General features: G+C 27.4%; 2 protein-coding genes across 3 annotated transcripts; one reads left to right on the top strand and one right to left on the bottom strand.

The window, feature by feature from the left end:
• Positions 1–6,612: 6,612 nt before the first annotated feature.
• On the bottom strand, positions 6,613–15,901 carry LOC112691635 (protein penguin). The gene is made up of 12 exons (XM_025565971.1): positions 15,793–15,901; positions 11,761–12,410; positions 11,480–11,694; positions 11,178–11,408; positions 10,896–11,104; positions 9,863–10,046; positions 9,672–9,800; positions 9,436–9,590; positions 7,726–7,871; positions 7,007–7,174; positions 6,848–6,938; positions 6,613–6,780 (listed from the first exon to the last, which is right to left on the bottom strand). The coding sequence occupies exons 2-12, from the start codon at positions 12,386–12,388 to the stop codon at positions 6,651–6,653; spliced, it is 2,286 nt and encodes a 761-aa protein (XP_025421756.1). The 5' UTR covers positions 12,389–12,410; positions 15,793–15,901; the 3' UTR covers positions 6,613–6,650.
• A 166-nt stretch (positions 15,902–16,067) lies between these two features.
• Positions 16,068–22,422, top strand: LOC112691637 (small glutamine-rich tetratricopeptide repeat-containing protein alpha-like). 2 transcript variants are annotated; one of them, XM_025565973.1, is made up of 7 exons: positions 16,068–16,338; positions 17,659–17,877; positions 18,471–18,592; positions 19,914–20,063; positions 20,522–20,770; positions 20,871–20,933; positions 21,817–22,422. In XM_025565973.1, exons 1-7 carry the CDS (start codon positions 16,240–16,242, stop codon positions 21,953–21,955), a joined length of 1,041 nt encoding a protein of 346 aa, XP_025421758.1. In that variant the 5' UTR covers positions 16,068–16,239; the 3' UTR covers positions 21,956–22,422. The 2 variants fall into 2 exon arrangements, with proteins under 2 accessions (XP_025421758.1, XP_025421759.1); XM_025565974.1 differs by lacking the exon at positions 16,068–16,338 and adding an exon at positions 16,446–16,655.
• Position 22,423: the final 1 nt, after the last annotated feature.

Below are 22,423 nucleotides of genomic sequence, written 5' to 3'. Positions count from 1 at the left end.
TATAATTCCCGTTCTCCGAGAACAGAGTTTAAAGATGAACTATAATCATATAGTTCAATGTCATGAAACATTTTACTCGCCTGCGTATTAAATACGCATTGATGTTCGAATACATTTTATTCGAACATCAATCGATTTTAACGAATTCGAACGCCGACATCGAGATGGATCTCGACGCAATTGCTCTCCGGACGTTGGTTCTGGGCGGAAACCGAGTTATCGGTTTGTACGCGGTTTCAATATTTTCTTTTTGAGAAAACCTGGTCGCGACCCGTTTGGATTCGCTGTTCGCGGTACGTTCTGGTCGGAAGGGCACGCGTACCGCCATCAGACACCCGCGTGGTTGGGTTACGAAAATAGTGCGTTGTTGCGAATCGATCGCGAAAGGCTTCGCTCGGCCGTCCCGAAAGATTTGTCGAACGCATATGGTTCACCGGAAACGGTCACGTGGGCAGAAACGCTGGATAATGTAAGACTGTGTACCGGCGGATTGATCACCACGTGCTGCCGCGATTACACGACGCATATATTATTTTTGTCGGCGTAACAATAATAACGATAATATTGTATAACCGTCCACGTTTCGCAGCGCCTTTGCACACGATATACGTGTACACCGTGTATATATTTATCATATCGACGTCGAACGAACATTGTGTTACGTATCCTTTGCGTGCGTTATGTTTGCCGTATGGACAAAACACGATTATTACGTCAACAATCGTATGACATTTTAATCTTATAATTATTGTTTTTTAATAAAATGTCCGGTGGTGTACGGCTAAAGTTTGTTTGGGACTGTGAGACCATAAGTTAGGACGGACGTATTATTGTAAAAATAATCACAATGTAAAAAATTGAAGGTTGGTGTAAAATAATAAGTGTATCCATCATACAGTTGAAATGTAAATTTAATTCACGAAATTAAATAATTCTACATCCTCGTAATTTTTTTTTTTTTGTTTTTTTTTATTATTATTCAAATCTGTGTACAATAAGCTAATATAAATTAGTGTAATTAACAAATAAATATGTATTACAGTCAACGTATTAATTTAGTTGAGTTCCAAATCTTGAGCACTGAATAATCATTTATTTATTCAAACAGCGTAAATTTTGTAAAAAAAAAAAAATAATAATAGTTACCTATTACATAGAGAAATTCGTAATTCGTTTATTTTATTCTGAAACTATCGCAATTCGAGTCAATAGTGGATAACGAATAGTACAATTGAATAGGATAAAAATTTAAATTAATAAATCGCGTATCGATTAATAGTATGTGCTTTTTGGCGTGATAAATATGCAACAAGTCAAAATCACGTGGAACAACTCGAATCGGATTCATGATCGATTATGAAGACGGACGTGATGTAAATGAGCTCTCGCGACCGTAGTCAATGGAAAACAATGGGAAACCGTAACAATGGGATTTTTTTCTATTTCCAGTTCAATCATCATCAACACAGTCGCGTATTACAATTTGTACAAGATAAGTGTTACGTCGGTTTACGAGTTGTCCTACGATATCGTCATTAGAATTATTTATTAACAGGATTCGGATCTTACTGCATTTGCTAATTGTTTTAGGATACAGATTAAAATCTAAAAATGAGATATCAGTTTGTTTCATGCATCAGGGACTCCAAAAATGAAATTATATTTTACTATTTTTTACATACTTGAACTGTTTTAGATTTTTAGTACCATTTTCGAAGTTTTTTAGTTAGTTTTTGTTAATATACATAACGATATAATGCTTTATTTTGTAGTTTTCATAAATATTATTTATATTGAATGAAAAATAGTATGCACTTATGTATAATGAAGAATAATTCCCACATTTTTGTTTATTACCCAACTAAATCCAGAGCAGGATCGATAGGAAGGCTAGGGGGCAATAGTCCCTGGCCGCAAGTTGAAAGAGGCTTCAATGTGTTGAATGGTTTTTTTTTCTTTTTTTTTATAAAAACGATATCAAATAATAAATAAAATAATTTTTTTTTCTATTTCATATGGCGAAAATATGTATATTATATAGTTTCTCGGTATTATCAAATATAGAGCACTGTTTTATCAATGAATCGTGACTTGGTATGCTAAAACAGACATGCGTACTATACTGGTTTCGATGAAAATTTATTACAAGCCACTAGATCCGAGTAAAAATAAATGAAATTGTTTCGGGCAAAAGGGCCTCGGCCAAAAGCAATAGCCCCAGTGGCGTAGTAAGAGTTCGGCAAACTGTGCCTACGCCAGGGGCGCAAATTGCAAAGGGGCGTAAAATTGTGCAAAAATCATATTTTTATCTTACAATCAAATCGAAATTTGTACCATTTGTACACACTACGTGAGAATTGAACGACGAGATTATAAGTAGCGCGAGGGCATTTAAATAAAAAATGTCGTATAAAGAAAAATTATCGATGAATTCGCTAGTCATTAAGCGAGAAAAGCAAATGTTCAAAGTTTAAAATCAACGCTGTAATAATAACCCATAAATATAAATTGTATACTTAAAAATATTAGTAAAAATTAAAGGTTAAAAAATGTATCTTGACATCAGATATGAATTGGTTAAAAAGCGTTTTTTCCAAGTTTGCTGGGTGCGCTAGCGAGTCTTCGTACGCCACTGAACAGCCCTATCGTAACCCTGTCCCGGATAGGTACGTAAAGAACGGTGGCTACGCGGTCAGGTGCACCCGTCGAAACTCAATCCGTGTGGTGTTTCGCAGTTTCCGGTGCGAAAGTGCGCGCGCGGGCGCCGCTCGGAAAGGGATGATCGCGAGGCGGTCCGGACGAGCGGTCCCTCCGGCAATAATCGGATGTATCCTTTGGGGAGCGCAAACAGCAAGCAGCTGCTGACCCGCGAGAAGTTATTATGCGCGTTCTCGGCAGCGAGACGAAATCACCGTTCGGTCCCGCGATCGCAACAACAACACGGCGTGTATTATTGTGTTTAGACAAACGCGCATCGACGATATTGTACAGAATTCCGTGTTGTACCCGCGTCTACCGTAAAACGGCTACCTGCGCGCGAGGGAATCGAAACACAGCGTTCACTGGGTGCGTTATTTCTTTATCCTTTTACCGAACAAATACACATGTGATGTACGGGTACAACGACGAAAATCGAAAACGGAAGAAGAACCGTGAACATTTTCCCACGACGAAACGCATCGGTCTTATTTGTTTATTTTCGTTTTTATCGACCCCGAGTCGAGTTGCAAAAACAGTATTTTGATCGCCGAAACCTTGGTCACCGGTCGGGTACGGTTGAAGTTTTCCAAGATCAGAAAAACGAGTTTCACTAGTAAACGTGCGAGATTCGATAAAAAATCTATCGGCTAAACCATCGTGTACAAAGTGCTCGGAGTCTAAACACTTGAATGTTTTTTATCGAATGGAATGCGTACGATGAATTATTTCACGAGACTTTGTTAATCAACGGACAAGGACATAAACGTCAAATAAAACAAACGGTACGCAACGCCGATAATTATATCAATAAACGCTGTGATGTAAAAATGATATCGAAGAAATTTCTTCGCGCACTCGTCTACGAGCTTTCCGCGTGCCCCAGGTTAAGAGTCGACAGATTAAACGCAATGGTCAGTTCTTGTGATTTGACTGCGAAAAAAGTACATGTTTAATGTGAATCGCAAATATTATTGTTTCGACATTCATCACGATCCGTATAGGTAACACTCGTAGTTCCGGTCAGTCGGGCTGGGAAGATGTCTATGCACAAACGTAAAAGGTAAAAGACGTTCGTAATTTGAAAGGACTGAAACGCGTGTCGAGCAGTGTCGCCGAAATAGTCCGGTAACGCGGCCGTATAATCAATAGCGCTCCGTAACGTTACGCTCCACCCACGGGACAAAGGAAATTGGTCGACCGCCACTAATATCGAGAACGAAATACCTCACCGACGAATAGATGGCTCCCGTGCACTAGAATACCTTATTTTAAACATTGAATCGGAAAATTTTAACGAGAAAAGTTGACTTGTTGGCAGGGCCGTGGCAAAGGGGTGGCGAGAGATGCCTATGCCCCGGGCGCAATTTCTGGGGGAGCGCAAAATGAAAATCTCGCATTTAATATTAAAAATTACAACGGTCAGTGTCGTATATTTTGTTTACAAAATCTTTAACATCCTTAATATTAATACATAAATATTAATATTATACATTTTCTCAATATCGCTTTCAATAGCGGTTGGCTTTTTTTTTTTTTTTTGAAAATAACATCATCACGATTCACGTCTGAAACCGAACAGCCATAAGTGTAAGTACCTAAGTCAATTAACGAACGGAATGGAAAAAAAACTGGAAAAATCGATATTCTGTACATTATTCAACGGAGGTGAACTTAAATGCAAATTGAAGAATACAAAAATAATTAAAAAAATTACATGGTTTTCGCACAAAATATCGTGCATCAAAAATAGTTGAAAAAATATAATTCAATTAAACCTTGATGTTCTTAGTTTTTCATAATAAGCACGTCAACAAGAGTCTAGATTTCAGTTTATAGCTGCTTGAAACGGATAAGCGCAAAGTAACCGTAATAGTAAAATTAGTGAATGTATTTTTAAAAGTACCTACAACAAAAACATATGGTATGCTATACCGGAATAAGAGCATCGGAATACCTTGAAAACTCATAAGTAGCGTTGGACCCAGGCAGTACAAATAAAATTAATATGTTATATTTTGAAAACACTATTCATTGAAAAACATTTTATGAAATCAGATTATGTCACCTAATTCCTAATTCTATTTCAATAAATAATTAAATCCAACGTACATAAACTTTCGACTACGATAACTAGGGCTCGGATGTTTGTGCACTTAAAATTACTGTAGTATGTAAGTATGCATTTATTTACTAAAAAAATACTAAATATGCAATCAAAATATGCACTTTTAGCAAAAAAAAAAAAAAAAACAGAAAAATAAGCACAATTTTTATAAGTTATTTTTGTTATTATAAATCATTATAAAATTTTTAATATATAATTTTTTTAATATAATATAGCGTTTTTATTACACTATTACATTGCTAGCGTTACACTATGACAAAATGCATCTGTTATCTTAAAGTAAATTTGTATATCATGGAAAACTTCGTTCTACATCTACTGATGTCATTGGAACCCTATTTGAGGAATGAAAGACCTTTAACCTTCAAATCTTTTTCTATTTCTTTCATAGTATTTACTTCACCGGAAAGTATTTTTAGAATCTCAATCAAAGTTTTAACTCAAACATTTTTTTTTTGGAATTGCGTTCTGAAACTGTTCATAAAATTGTTTTCCTATTTTTTCAATAGCCATCTTGAGGTTATGTTGTAACAACAGCCGTAAGGTCATATAGGGTCATGGCCCGACCTTACACATTAAAATATGATCATTTTTAACAAGCAGAAAAGTAATTCACCGTGGAAAAATTAAAACACCTAATTGATAATAATTACTACTTATAATAAGATACTAGGCTCTGTAATGTTATATGATAACACTACCCATAAACTAAATTCTCATATTATATTATCTATATCTATGATTAATAAATGTGATCTCAGTTTTTTGAGGCACGATCTGATAATTGTCGATCTAATAAAATATCCTAGCATCATCACCAGCAACAACTAATCAAAATACTAACTTAGATTTACGCCACTAACAAGTTAAATTTAAAAATTAATTACATTGTTGTGCAATTCTCATTAGTATTAATCAATAATAATTATAAGTTATTTTTTACACAAATTTAATAATAAAAAATTGTTTTTTAAAAATGTTTACACAAATCTGTATTTTATTTTCCACATGATTTGAACTGAAAATACATCACAGTCACAAAACAGTAAGATTACACTATTTAGTTTAGTATTTTTGGTGAAAAAATATTTTAAACCTATTAACTTGAAATATTTAAATTATTTTATAACAAATTTTCCATAACGTTCATACTTCAAATTAGATGTCAAGGTTTTATAAAAAATTCAATATTAATGCAGAACAATACTCAATAAAATTCACAATAATAAAATATATAATACAATTATTAAATAATAGTTACAATTCGTTCTTTAATAGAGATATGCTTAAATATTTTAAGATTTTTTTCATGAATTATAAGTTATCATTTTATTACCTATAGCATAATAATCTAATGAAACTATTTAAGATGCTTACAAATACGATAAATAAATAAAAACAAATATGACATTTAATATGCCAAAATGTTAAGTTTTACTTGTTAAAAAATATTACTAGTAAATTAATTCAGAAATGTATAGTGAAAACTATTGAAGTAAAAATATATAAGATAAGAAAGGTTTTTATATTTAAATTATCTTTAGATATAACAATAATGCTGGGAGTTTATTTTAAACGTAAATAAATATCCATCTACAAAATCTATGTGCTCATCAGTTTTGGAATATTTATTCTAATTTATCACAACCATGACTAATATTTTTGGTAAATAATAACATTTAATAACCTTCTACAAGCATATAAATTTAATTTCCATAGAGTATTATTCTATCTGTGGTTTATTCGAGGTTAACAAAGACTTATTAATAAATAAATATATAAGGAAATTTGTTAAAATAAATGTTTATTAAAAATCAAATATAGATTAAGATTTCAATTTGGTGGCTAAAACTTTTGCACCAGAAAATGTTTGCTTCTGTAATAGTTTCATCATATCTGTTCCAAAAAGTGATTTTAAGGTTTTTATTGCCAGCTGGACATTTGATTCCATCATTCTGAAATATAAAATGTACATTAATTATCAAATAATTAAATTTTTTAACAATGTTGATTATAACTTACGCCACAATCAAAAAACATGCACGGTTGCACTTAATCCAAGATTTTAATATATCTTTGTTAATGACTGCTGACAGAATCTCAGAAAATGTAGCTAAAACAATCATATTTAATCAATAAATCAATTTAAAAAAAAATTTTAAGAAATAAAATTTGTCTTACTTTCATTGTTTTTTTCTAGAATTTGATCATGACCAATAATCTTTCGAAATACCATATGAAGACCAGCATGCTCATACACAGCAATTTTTTCATCTTTTTCCAATACTGTATTATCAGGATCAACTAAGTAATTAGCTACTGATGTCATTGCACCTTTTAATTTTTCTCCTGTAAATAAAATATTCAGCATTAAAAAAAAGATCTTATTTCCGTAATATAAACAAATGTTTATGATTTGTTCAAAAAAAATTTGGCTTATAATTTTAATTTATATAAACTCAACAAATAAAATTTAAAGTATCAACTTTGTAAAATATCATATTTAAAGAATTTTTTTTTACATACATATTGATTTTAAAACAAAAATAAATTATAAAAAATATTTAATTTTTAGAATAAAAAAAATGTAATTTAATAATTTATAATACTAAATTTAATAATGAATTCAGGTCAGAGTACATTGAATATAAATAATATGTAAGAAAATTTATATATATATTATTATATCATTATAATAATAATATATTTATATATATTTAAAAATATAAATTTAAATTTTATAAAAGAACTTCATTACGTTATAGCATACATAAAATATGCAAATTTCAAAATATTTGGTACCTACAATCATACTTAATACAGTAACAACTATACAGGAATATATATATATTATATCTACCTATACTATTTCTATAGTTCATATAAGATGAAATAATTACCACTGCCAGATTTTAAAATTCCAAGTAATAACATGGCAACTGACCCATTGCTTAACCAGAATTTAGGATTTTCTTGTATGTGTTGAAGAAAATGGTCAGAAACTGCATTTATAAGTTCTTTTACACGTAAATCATCATCTTTTTTACTGTAAATAATTTTAAAAAATTAGATTAATACAATTATTAAATTTAAGTATTAAATATAAATATTCATATTATTTATAGATTCCACCAGTCCTAAATAATTTCAATATATCATATTAGGCAAACCCAAAGGGATAAATAAAAATTAAATTATAATTCTTCAGTATAACAGAATTGAAATAAATATATATAAATATTATTATTATTTTATAATAATATAGGCCATCTTTTATTTTTATTTCAATTGTTTTAATTTAAAAACTGGATATGCAAACAAACAACAAAATTTAAAAATTTTTAACACAAATTATTTAACATCAATGTTTAAAAATGTATGTAATAAGTAAACTTGAGACACAGTCCTTTCGCAGTTCAATGAATTAAAAAAAGTAAAACAGTGATATTTCTAAATAGCAGAGAAAATATTTAGAATGGACAATTTAAACAAATTAAACATGAACCAAACCATTTTCTGGAAATAAAAAAAATTAACTATAAATACTATAATAATTTAAATCAGTGCTTCTCAATCTTTTTCAAACTGTCACCCCCCTAAGAAGCAATATTTTTCAACGCCCATCTTATTAAAAATAAAATTGTATGTATGAAATGATTATAATTGAATACTAAGTAATATAGATAAAAATGTAAACATAATAAAAATAAAATGTAAAATTTATGTTTAAGTATAATTTAAAAGAATAATTTATATGTTTTGAAATGTTTTGATCAGTGAAATGCTTGGTGATTCAAAGCCAATTAATTTATTGTTTGGTTCAAAATTTGGGAGATGAAACCATAAGTCTCCTCTTTTGACAATGTCTAGTTGATTTCTTTTTTTCATTATTAGATAATAACGCACTGCCTTTGATATATGTAGCTTATATTTCATAATCACGAATTTATTTTAAAAATCGATAAAAGGAAAACAATTATAAATAAAACTTGGTACATTGCATTGATCGGAAAAAAGTTCACCGCCCCTCGGTACTTCTTCATCACCCACTGGGGGCAATATCACCTCCATTGGAAGCATTGATTTTAATGAATACTTATATTATTTGCCACAATGTAAACACTTAAGAACCAAAAAAATTTAAGTTTGTTCAATTAAATAAAAATAAATTAAAAGAAAAATCTAAGGAGTTCTATATTATTAAACACTAAAATACGTGTAATAATGTTTAAGAATTTTACTTATAATTCCTATTAGTAAAAAATATAAATATGTTACAATGAGTTTTAATAATTTATTATTTATAAATTAAGACATACCTAATATATTATATTATATACATCATAAAAATAATGAATTTCATATTTATATAAATTTTATTATTATTTTTAATCAGCCAATATTTTACATTATTTTATGTACTCATATATAACTTTAGAAATGTTAGATCTATTTATTTGGATATTTTCTATTAATATAATTGTATCTACTTGTATTTAAAAAAAAAATGTATAGTTAAGTCTTAGGCAATTCAAACTTTTTAACAATTTAAAATTTAACAAGAAATTTACAGTTTTATTATATAAGCCATATTTATAATCAAATACTACCATTCTTTAATTAAATCTCCTTTTTTCAGCAAATCAATATCTTGAGGATGAAAATATGAAGAATCTCTCCATGCTACCAAGTATAATATAACCCTACGGCCATATTCATCTATTGCAATTGTATCCATATTATTTATTATTTCAGGAATGATTATCTGAAATAATTATATGCATATAAATATGTCAACACTTATTAGTTTCAGTAAAAAAAAAATTAAAAACATCAAATCACTCACTTTTTTAATGAGTACTGTATCATCAACACAATCAAAAAGTGATAGTAAAATCAAGTATCCATATTCTGATGTAGCCAAATCACGTGTAGAACTTGTGGTCTTGATTTGTTTTAATATTGACTTTTTCTCCTAGTTAAAAACATAACAGAGAATTTTAAATCATAATAAAGGTAAAATTAAATTAATGTTACCTTAGGTGTTGAAGACCATATTATGTACATAGCAAGAAGGCAGCCACTTTTAGATGTATAAAATAATTCTATTGGGAATTCTTTGAGAGATGCGAATAGTTCATCACAATCTTTTCCACCGGTATATAAAACATATTCATAAATTAAATTATGAACCAAAGTGGTTTGCATGGAACTCTTTTGTCTACAATTAAATACACGTAGCAAATTAAAATTTAGATAATCTACGCATTATATATTAATGTATATGAAATTAATCTTTCATCATTTGCATTAAATTATTAAGAATAAATAATTGGTGAGAACTTTAATAATAATATCACTCTAAAAATATATTAATCTTAAGCAATTTTTAGTTATACTTTCAAATCAAATTTTTTCCAAGGAAAAGTAGGATTCTTTGACTGCCATTCATGATTCTATTTATATAGAGCAAAAAAAAAAAAAAAATATGAGACTTTTAATAATTAAACTTTCAATAAACAAAAATGATTATATGATATGGATACATAATAAAACAATTCTAAGGAATATTTAATACTTTAGTGAATTTATTTTTTAATGAATCAGAATTATTACTATGAAAATGAGCAATTAAATTATATTCTTAATTAATTTTATTGTTAAAAATAAAGAAAGATTTTTAAAAGTAAAATTATGTTGAATTGCCTAACAAACCCAAATCAAATAGTTGTACTTATTCAATATTTAAATAATTTCTTTTAGACAAAAGCATCTAGTAGTCAATAAGAATTTCTGAAGATGGGCTGTATATTTTGTTTTTTACAGTATTACAATACATATATTTTTGAGTTTTGTAATAATTAAGTTAACAAAAAAAAAAAAAAAAAATAAAATAAAATAATTTTATTTTAAAAATTATATTAGTTATATCTATAATAACTTGAAAATATTTACAGGTCATGAAAAAAATATCTATAACCCTATTAATTGATAATATTTACATACATTGTTTTTAAATTTAAAAGGTATTGGAAAGAATGCTCTTATACCATTTATATTTAATATTTACTTTAAAACAAATTTTTTGATGTGATCTTTTGTCTTAGCCAATATAATATCTTTTGTATTGGGTGAATTCTTCAAAACGTCAGCAAATGATAGTATATTAGCTGAATCACATAAAATACTAGATGCCCCATATAATTCATGCATCATATTATTTTGCTGCTCTGGAGTCGCATAAGTTGTGTAAATTAAATCCATAATCTTAGCAGCATTCTAAAAAATATTTAAGATTTTAAAATTTAGTATATCTTAAGAAAATTAAACCACATAATTTTATAATATTTACTGAATGTATAGTCAGAGCATAAAATTTTCCCTTTAAGGAATTGATAATTATTTTGCGTTGTTCTGCGTCACCTTGTTTTAGCATATTTTTTACACATAAACATGCATACTTAGAAAGTAACATTTTAGGTACATGTTTCATAAGTTCATTTATTACTTGCGAACGGATTTCTGGAGTGCCTAGTTTTAACATCCATTGAACTATACGAGCGGTATCATGTGAGTATACCATCTATTTAAAACAGAAAAAATAATTTTAAGCACATAATCAAAATTAAAAAAAAAAAAAAAGGAAAATATTACCGTTTCTAGATGAGGTTTTGAAAATTTAAAGAGATCATTCAATAAAACGTCTTTGTTTTCCTTCGGACAATCATCACGACGCACCTTTTCCCAAAGTTGTTTTGACTTTAAAACAGTTTCATAAAATTTACATTTATGTTGTTTGCGCTTGATTCGAAGCTCTTGTTTTTCTTTCTTAAACTCTTTCCAATTGGGTTTTTCTGTAGCCTTAATATCTATAAATTAAAAAAAGACAATAAATATTAAAAATTTAAATTTATAAAAACTGTATTGAAATATACCATTAGTAGAATTCGATTTTCCTTTAGTTTTCTTTAATAAATTATTTTCAGAATCAGTAGAAAGTGATTTGTTTTGTAAACTTTTTGCTTTTTTTGTACCAACATTTTTTTCAGGTTTTTCAACCAATTTCATTTTTCCTCTGTTAATATTTTCATTCAACTTGGACAGTTTTAAATCATTAGACTTTTGAGCCATCTTTATTTTATCAGGTTTGTGAACTAATTCTAGTTCGTCATCTGATCCAATCATTTCTAAATCATCAGTTAGTGATTTAGTATAATCGGTTGCTTCTTCGGTATTATCTAATTTTGGTTTTTTTCTTAAGATACTTTTGGGTTTTTTCACACCTTTATTATTTTCTAGTTTTTCTGCCAATTTTATGTTTTTTCTAGTTTTGTTAAATGAATTTTCATTCAATTCAGTCAATTTCGATAGCTTTAAGTCATTAGACTTTTTAGCAGTCTTTAATTTATCAGGTTTTTGAGCAAATTCTTGCTCGTCACCTGACCCAATCATTTCTAAATCATGAGTCTGTGATTTAGTATAATCATTTGTTTCTTCGGTGTTTAATTTTGGTTTTTTTTTTAAGTTACCTTTTTTGGCAGATGAACTACGTTTCAGAGTCATTGTTTCGTAAAACTTGATATAACTAAAAAATAATAATATAATTTTTAAAAAACAAATATCAATATGTTAGGACAATTTTTTTTTAAATTATATAATAGTTTGTTAAAATGTATTTTAATATCAAAATAGTACATAAGCGATTCTCAATATTAATTATCTAAAGAAATCTTGTAATCAAATTATAGTATTGGTTACATAAAAATTTCACATAATAATGTATATAAAATAAATAAAAAATATATTTTGTTTTAATTAATGTTTAATAATCAATTGATCTTAGATCAGTATTACTCAGTCTGTTTAACACTTATGAGTAAGCACAGATGTTGATAAATAAAAACTGGTTGTGGTGTAAGCGATTTTAATTTAATATTCAAAATTATTTTAAGTCTATTTAATGTAAACTGTTAAAATTATTTTAAGTATTTTGATAAAATATATTCTTATGAAATATTCTAAGTCCAAATAATTTAAAACTGATGAAAGTCTTATTCCAGACCATGGCATACACTGGTGTGAAGGTACTCAGTGCTACATAGCTAGAACTCGTCTGATTTGCCATGTTTCTGGTATCTTTATGTACCCAATGTCTATAGTAATTGACACAAGTGTTTGTGCTGTCCCCTGTCCTACTTATGGCTACTGACGTAGAGATCTAGGATGTGGTTTAATGTTATTTTAATAATTATTTCTTTATTTGATTTTTGTGTATGAATATGTATAAAATTATAATGTGTATGACGTGTGTGTCCCTAGTTGTGGTCCAATAAGTACATGTGTGATACGTTGATCTAGTTTTAATTTATCTACAGATGTGGTTTTTGAGAATTTGTTTATTATAAACAAATTAATCTCTGTATTTCTGTATGCGTATGCGCTGTTGCACACTCATGTGAGAATATGTTATGCAGGGTGATTATAATACTTATTCCAAACTATTATTATCTAACTACACAGGACATGACATTATCATAAAACAAAAAAAAAAAAAAATAAATATGTATAGAATTCAATTTGCAACCTTTTTTTTTTTTAAAATTATTAACTAGACTTCATCAGTTTTTAAAGAAGTAAAAATTACTTCCTATTTGAGTTTTACCATCTTTGATAATTTTTAGCATTTTTTTTAAATTAAAAATAAATTTATTTAGAAAATATTTTAAAAAAAGAACAAAAAAAAAAGAAAAAATGAAAAACTAAAACATAAAAAAAAAAAATTATTACAATGGGCATTATTTTTCAGAAAAATAATTTTTTACTTCAAACTTTAATTTTAAAAGTACTTGAAAAATATACTAAGTCGCTCATACGTGGCAGTTAACAAAATCTGAGCTAGCTTTAAAAATAAGATCATTTTTGGCTGTCTTTCAATAAAAAAATTAATTTTTGCCTTATTAAAAGAATTTATTGATGATAATATTGAAAAATTTGAATGAAATTGAACAATATTTAAAAATATATTTTTGAAAGTTAAGATATACTATATATTCTTTGTACAAAAAGCAATATTACTATTGATTAAATATACATATAAAATATATACAATATATTATTATATATTGTATATTCAATAAATAGTATTACTAACAAATATCAATATTTGGATTAAAAAATAGTACTATAATAGATACTATATATAAAACTAAATTTTCATCATATGCATCAACAAAAATAAAATGTTGCAATAAATTAGATACTGATGCATATATCTAACTCACTCCAATTCAGCCAAATATTGGTCGATGAAAAAAAGAACATCATGGATCATATTAAAGTAAATAAATATTAAAATTTATAAATTACTTAAGTAAAATATTCTTTTTTCTACGAAATAAATTAAATACTTTTTATATATATTACACACACACACATATATATATATTTATGTATTTTGCATTCCTGATTTTTGGAGTGCCCTACATTTTTTAGAAACATAAGAACTTTCACAAAGAAAAAACTTTGAAAATTGATTTATAAATATTATATTATATTATATATAAACTATAAAATACTTCTTCTATTTTGATACTTTTAAATAGTTATTTTTTTGCAAATAATTCAGTTTTAGTGATGAGTAGTATTCATATTTTAAAAACAAAAAATAATGTTCTAATTTCATAAATAATAGAACAAATTTGATTTTTAACTACTGTATTTTTATTTTATTTTTAATAATTTTACTTATTATATATTGTTTACCCTAACTGAGACATACACTGCTCTAAAAAGTAACTTAATTTTGTAACAGTCAACAATTAATAAATTGCATTTGACATGGTTCATAATAATCATAAAAACAAAATACAAGTATTACAGTAAAAGGCGATGGAACATTAACAATTCTACTTGGTTCACTCTTCTATCCGAATAATAAGAAAGACGAGGCAGAAAATCAATTGTGCTGGAAAGGTAGTCCATCAAGAATAAACAATTAAAGATTAGATTAGGTTAAGGAGTGTTTAGCCGTGTATTAACATAGCAAACAATTGACTCATCGCCCAAATTTTTAACACATGAATATAACCATCATTCGTTTTGTCTTGTATGATTGTTAATATGATACACACAAGTTATTCACATTCACTTATTTTATTAAAATCTATATCCATCTGTAATATGGCAGTAACCATTACATATTTCGATGACTAATGACAGACATAATGGATTGTTTAAAACATTCACCTCCACAAGTATATTTCTAAAACAGTGCCACATACCACATAATTGTTGACAACAATGGCCATAGTCTGCTTATCAAGTCAAAATGTTTTATAAAATATCTAGCAGCTCAGTGTCGGATAATACATGTGTTCCTATTTATAAAAGGACTCAGAAAGCGATTAACTCTTGATTACTTTGCAGTATAATATAAAGTAAATAGATGATAAATTATAGAATACTAATTATAAAATGAAAAATAAGTCTAAAAAAACAACGGTAAAAAGCGCAGAGTACTATACAAGTATTATATTTTCTAATCGAGATTACATAGGAAACTAAAACAGAATGCAGCACATTGTTTATAAATACCATAGACACAATATAAATATAAAAGAAGTGTCTCTATGGCCGATTTAGTTATAAAAACTTTTGTATTCGTGAGGACGATCCGTGATCGGTGACGGTGGACGTGTTAATAGAAACCGTTTTACATTTACTTTGTGAACCGCTTGATATTAAATCCGAAAAACGTCGATGAGCAGTACGCTGAGACAATTTGTTTGGAAAATCGAGGACGAACGGCAATCGAAACAAATCCGACGGTAAATTTTAACGAGGGCGAGGAATTTTTTTTCTCCTAAACACGTGTTTATCATGTACAGATCGATACACGGTTGAGCGAACCGAAACAAAATCGAACGACAACGAGAAAAACGAACAATAAGCAGCGAAGTTGTACTCACTTGACTCACAGAAGTCGACCGCGTGCTTGCGCCGAACGCTAGGTGAAAAGGAACATCGTGAAACACGGGACGGCAATGGACATCGTTGGTTATCAACGTAACAATGCATGCGAAAGGATGATGCACGTTTTCCGCGACGTCGAGCCCGCGATGATAACGAGCACGATGCAATGCTGCTCGGTGGCGACCGTGGTCCTGATACTGAGTACATCGCGACGGTGATAGTACAATCTCCTTGAATTTTTCGTCGTCGGCACCGTCCGCCGGAGCGAATGTGTCTCACTCGTTGTTCGTGCGAGAGCTATTCGTCGTGTTCGCAGCTGTCATCGCCGCCAAACGAGATCCGTTCGCTCTGTCGACCGTTTTCCGAGCAACCGCCGAGTCGAATTGGATCGAAGCCGTTTGTCGCACGGCGCACCAGGTCGGTGTCAACAGCAGCGTTGGTGAATGCGAACGGTAGCGTTTCAGATGAATCAAGCGGACGGAAGGGAAAAGGGAAAAGTCGATAGCGGATCGAGTGAAACGCAGGCACCGGGTAGATTGAAGGTACGTGAATAAGTATCGACGTTCGTTCTACCGCGGCCAGCGGTTGTCCGCCATCCCTACTCCATCGGCTCGATCATTGTTTTCACGCGCGCTCGTTATCGCGCCGTCGACGTAACATCATTATTCCCGTTTCCCGAACGGACCCGTCATCGTTCGTAAGCGAACCATTATCGCCGTCGTTGTTTCCCCCCGCGGACTTCGCGCGAACATCTCTTCACGGCTGTCTCGTCGTTCGCTGTTCGCGGCCGATAATCGTCGCGTTTATCATTTTTCGGAACTCGGCAAAGCCTCGCGCGCAATACGCTCTGCCGAACGAGGTATGTGTGCCCAACGTTGGTCGATATTACCCTAAAATGACGTTTAGTTATACACGTTGCCTTTGTCATGGCGGAAGTGGTGACAGTGCCGTCGTTATCTTTTTGTCATGTCATGTTCTTATTGTTAATTGAATTGCATTTTAATTTTTTTTTTTTTTATTTGCATTTTCATTCGAATGTCAATACGACAAGAAAATTTTTAATTTTTTAATAACACTATAATTAACGTAAAGTAATACACAATTCTGTGTACTCTTTATTCCATGTGGCACAATTGTCCAAGAGTAAAAACCCAGAACCCACCGATTTAGCCTTAGAAAATGTTGAGTTATTCCATTCATGAAATTTATTTATGGATATTAATAAGATTTTATTCACATTTTTCACAGCAATAGTTCTGTTTAGACTTAATGTAAACCATGTAATAACTCTAAATTGTTCATGATAGCTATATACCTATAGGGTATTTTTATTTTATCGCTGGTCGAAATGCATTTCTATTGTCAGTTGAATTTTTTAATACTATATAAAATACTATATATACTATTTCATATAATATGATTTGTTTGATTTCATTTTTTTTTTATCTTCTGTAATATTATAAATATGTCTATATACTTTTTTATAATATTTATTATATATTTAAAATTATACAACTACTATTTAATGTTTAATCCTTTCTGTAGAACTATATCAAAATAAATTAAAGTCATTAAAATAGTTAACTAAATAGTTTATAAAAAATAGTATTTCATACTTAAAAAATCAAAAATGCATTATATATACCTAGATCAAATCATTAATGAAAGTTATTTCTGATCAATATTTTGCATTAATTGTATTGTTATAGATTATAATCATACCAACTTATAACAATTTAAAAATGTTTAGAAACCAAATTACTCATGAATTCACATTTTGTATTAATAAAATTCTTAAAATTAAGTTAAAAAAATACTTTATTTTATGTTTTAATATTTATATGTTTGTATCATTTTACTAGATGGACGATAGAAGGAGAATTGCTATAATTATTGTTAACCATCTGAAAAACGAACTAAAATCTGGTAATTTCTCTGAAGATTCCGTGGAGAGCTTGGAAGTAGCAGTTCAATGTCTTGAATCGGCATACAGTTTAAATCCACCAGATTCAGATCGTGTACATATCAATTTGGAAAATATCATAAAAGAATTTTATTTAAAGGCTAGTTCTGGACCCAAGGTACAAATCATTTATTCTCAAACCAATGAATTAACATTAATTAATATTTATAAATAAAATATAAATTGAGACTAGCCAATTTTTTTAAAAAAAAATATAAAAATATATTATGATCCATTTGTTTTCTTTCTATATGTATGAGTATTATAGTACATATTTAATATTTAGATTACTGATCCATGTTATGATATAGCGTACAACACTTATGATAATGTTACAGCAATTATGCATGTAATGCATAAAATATTTTATTTAGTGTGTAGAAATGCCTTAAATATTAATTTTGAAAAAGTTCTAAGAAAAATATTTAGAATAATTTTCAAAAAATGTTTTCATATTAGAATGTTGGTATTCAATTTTTTGTACTCATGTATATGAATATAAAGCTATTTATGGCAGTAGTTGATTAATAAAAATTTTATATAAAAAAATAAAAGTATTTACATACTTCAATATACCATTTATATATTAATATATTCATGAACTAAAATGTCATAGATTTATTATTATATTGAAAACATCATTTTTTTTTAAAAGCTAGTAATAATATTTTGATTCAATTTACTTAATATAATTTACTTGTTCATTTTTAGCCAAACAATAAGAAATCTGAAATAAGTCAAGCTGATAAGGATGAAGCTGAATGGCATAAGCAATTTGGGAATGATCACATGAGAAACCAAAATAATGAAAAAGCTATTGAAGCATATTCTGCGTAAGTTAAAAAAAAATTATTTAGTTTCATAAATTTTTTATATGATTTATTTTTATTTATAAAAAATATATTATATATTTATTTATAATTTATTTTTCTCCTCCGAGTACTCATATTTTAAAATAAATGAACAAAATTAAAAGTTGTCTATTTAATAATACAAAATATTTTCAATTTATATTCATAAAATTATTTATTTTTATTTTAATTTTAATACATTATAATAATTAGTCCATACTATATATTTCTTTTATGATAAAATAGTAGTACAGTTAATGCATTTTTTTCTAATGAAAGCTGTAAAAAACTTTATTTTTGTTATTTCTAACAAAACTTAAACATTCACAATGTATTAAATTTATTGTAATTATTATTATTATTATTATTATATTTTTAAATGTATATTTTAGGTAAAAAATAACAATCTTATTATAAACATATTTCCCAAACAGAATTGTTAACCTTTTCAGTGCTACTGTCGCGTATACGCGACAACAGTCTGTTTCTCGGTTGTACTACTGTTGCATATACGCTTTTGTTTTATCATAAAATAAGGTGTAATTACTACATTAACAAAATATACAGTGCTATCTAGGGAAGAAAGTAAAAAATCAATTGAAAAAAAAAAATTGTTTCCGTTCAATTCTCAAGATATTATGAATGAATTTATATTTTATCATTTCCAGTAATTACCAAAAAATAATTATGATACTGCATCATTGGCAATGATAATAATTTTTGTTGTTTTTGACAGTTATCTACAAATAAAAGTGTTCTTACTTCTAGGTAAATTTTTACTGTTTGTCCTACAAAAAAAAGAAATATTATAAATAATATCATACGTATATGGTAATATTTGAACAGTTTATACGGATTTGAGAACTACTGGTTTAGGAAAATAAAAAATTGAAAAATTCTGTCAAAAATTAATTATTTTTGTTAAAAAATTATTCCGATGAATATATGTTAATTAAACTTTTTGTAAGGAGAATATAAAATTCTTGGAAAATTTAAAATTTATTCAGCACAGCACGCATTATAGAGAAATTTATTTCTACATTGATAGGGTTAAATAATCATATTTTAAATAAACATTGAATAAAAACTATACTTACATAATATTTTGATAAATTTAATGTGCAGTTATTAGTTTTTTTTTAAATAAGTATTTTAAAAAATTTAATTTTGATTTTCATGACTTCTTTATTTTATTTACTTATTTATTGCCTTTAAATATAAAATTAGATTATAAAAGACAATTTCAATATATATTATTAATAGATTTAAAACATTTATAACAATTAAAGATTTTTATTTTCAGATCCATTTCTTTAAATCCTACGAATCCGATTTATTATTGCAACAGAGCTGCTGCCTATAATGCAATTGGCAAGTATAATGATGCCATTGAGGACTGTCAAAAAGCAATTGAGCTTGACTCAACATACTGCAAAGCATACTGCCGTTTAGGGTAATTATAACTGTCTTAGAATATTTTGAAGTAGGTTGAATTAACATAAAAAAATATTTTTTGTACATAATATAAAATAAGAACATCATTGAATCAAAAGTTTAGTTCCAATTGCTTTAAATTACTGTAATAAAAATATTAAAGTTTTATAGTTTTAATCAATTTAATATTATTTTCTATATAAAAAAAATAAGTTAATACTTTTGACAGTATATTTGTAATTTTATAAATAAATGTGGCTTATCTAGAAAAACTAAATTAAATTGTTTTAATTCTATACATATAAACCCTACTACGAAACATAAATTATAATTAATGAGTGAAATATTTGATTTTGAAGTGTACTGACCATTCAATTAAACATGATTTTTGTTATAATATATATATATATATATATATATATATATATATATATATATATATATATATGCCACTAAAAATATTTATTTATTTTTCAGCTTGGCTTTTACTTGCTTAAAAGATTACCAAAAGGCTGTGTCATGTTATAAAAAAGCATGTGAATTAGATCCAGAAAATTTAGGTTATCAGAGAAATTATCAACTAACTTTAAATAATTTGCAAACAGTTACTGAACAAGAAATACCACAAGATGATTCTTCTCCCACCACCGCTAACAGCGCCATGGGTTCTCCAAATTTAATGGAAACTGCTGCACGCCTGATGAATGATCCAGAAGTTAACACAGTGTTCGTAATTTTAGTAACATTAAATTTTATAAATTAATCAGACATTAAACTTAAAATTTAAGTGATTTTTATAGCAATTTTTATATAAATTATTGTTTAGGTTAAACACCATTTTGGGAGATGTTGAACAATCTTCTGGTGGATTAGATAGACTTATGCAAGTGTAAGTATATTTTCGATTAATATAAATGTGTATGATTTTAATATTTTATATTCTTTAAATTGGTTTTTAATTTTTAAATTTGTACATTTAAATCATTCAATATATTTAAAAATATTTTATTGCAAAAAATTCTAAAACCATCAATATTTATTTATATAACAATTTAATCTGTTAAATTATATTTTGATAATTTAATTGTTCAAAACAAGTTTTTCATGACTTAGTATTTAATATTTAAATAATATCCTAAAGTTGCTTTTTTTTTCTGAACATAATTCCTTTTTGTTCGTTTCTTTATTCATATATCAATTTCTTAAACATGAATCTTACATTTAATACATCAATTAAATAATGACAAATTTTTAATCAGCTACTTAAAAATTGATAATTGTTCATTGCATACATACATGTATAGTAAAATTGATCAAGAATGTAATAAAAACGGTGGGTTAGCCAATTTCATTGATTATTTTTATTGTAAAAACTATTTAAGAGCTTTTACCTTTCAACTGTGAAACTTTGTTTCAATATTTATGGTATTTCTGTTGGTATAGTTGCTTAAAATTGTTTATTGTTATCCACTTGAATTATTTTAAATTTTTAAATCATTTTCTAAATATATATATAGTTAATTTCAAAACATATATCTGCAGATATAACATTTTTAATCAATTTAAATTAATATAAATTTAATTAATTTAAATTAATTTTTAATTTCTTCAATATTAAAAATGTTGCTTTGTACAACATCAAATATTTTATACAAATATATTAAATTGATAATTATACATAATATAGCTCTTTGCTATATCTCACTGGTGATGAACATAATTTATATTTATTATCCTTAATAATATTCATAATTTCTTGGTTTTTTTTTTAGTGGACAAACTATAGTCACTCGTCTACAAACATCTAATCCCAATATATTAGATGGGTTACGAATGCAATTCCAGAGTGCTCATAATGAAGAACAATCATCACCACAAAACGGATATCCTGATGAAGAAAATACTCCTTGAATCTATGAAACATACAAGAAATTCCTTAATTTTTTTTAATTAATGATTATCCATGATATTTTAAAATTAATTATTATTGGTGTTATTCTTTATCATTTAGTTAAAAAATATCTTCAAAATATTGTATCTATTCTATGATAAATATTGGCCATAGTTATTATGATAAAGAAATACTAAGTATAAGTTATAAGTAATAATACCTAAACATATTATATTACTATACTTCTTTAGTTGTTCCCTTTTTTTTTTAACAACGCCCATTTCTTTATGCTTATATCAAGATGTCAGACTTAATTTGATTTCTTATCAAAAAGTGTCATCACCCCTTAAATATTTTATTATTGATAAGTAGGAGTTCCACTTATTTTTTTTTTTTTTTTTTTTGAATTTCCCAGTATATTTATCACTTGTTCAGTGTTAGTGTTAGAAATACCTTTTACATTAAAATAAAACAAATTTATACGTAAT

The sequence above is a fragment of the Sipha flava genome, unplaced genomic scaffold (assembly GCF_003268045.1).
Source record: "Sipha flava isolate LNK unplaced genomic scaffold, YSA_version1 65_pilon_pilon, whole genome shotgun sequence".
NCBI lineage: Eukaryota > Metazoa > Arthropoda > Insecta > Hemiptera > Aphididae > Sipha > Sipha flava.
Note: the sequence above shows the minus strand (reverse complement) of the source record. Positions and strands in the feature narration are given on the sequence as shown.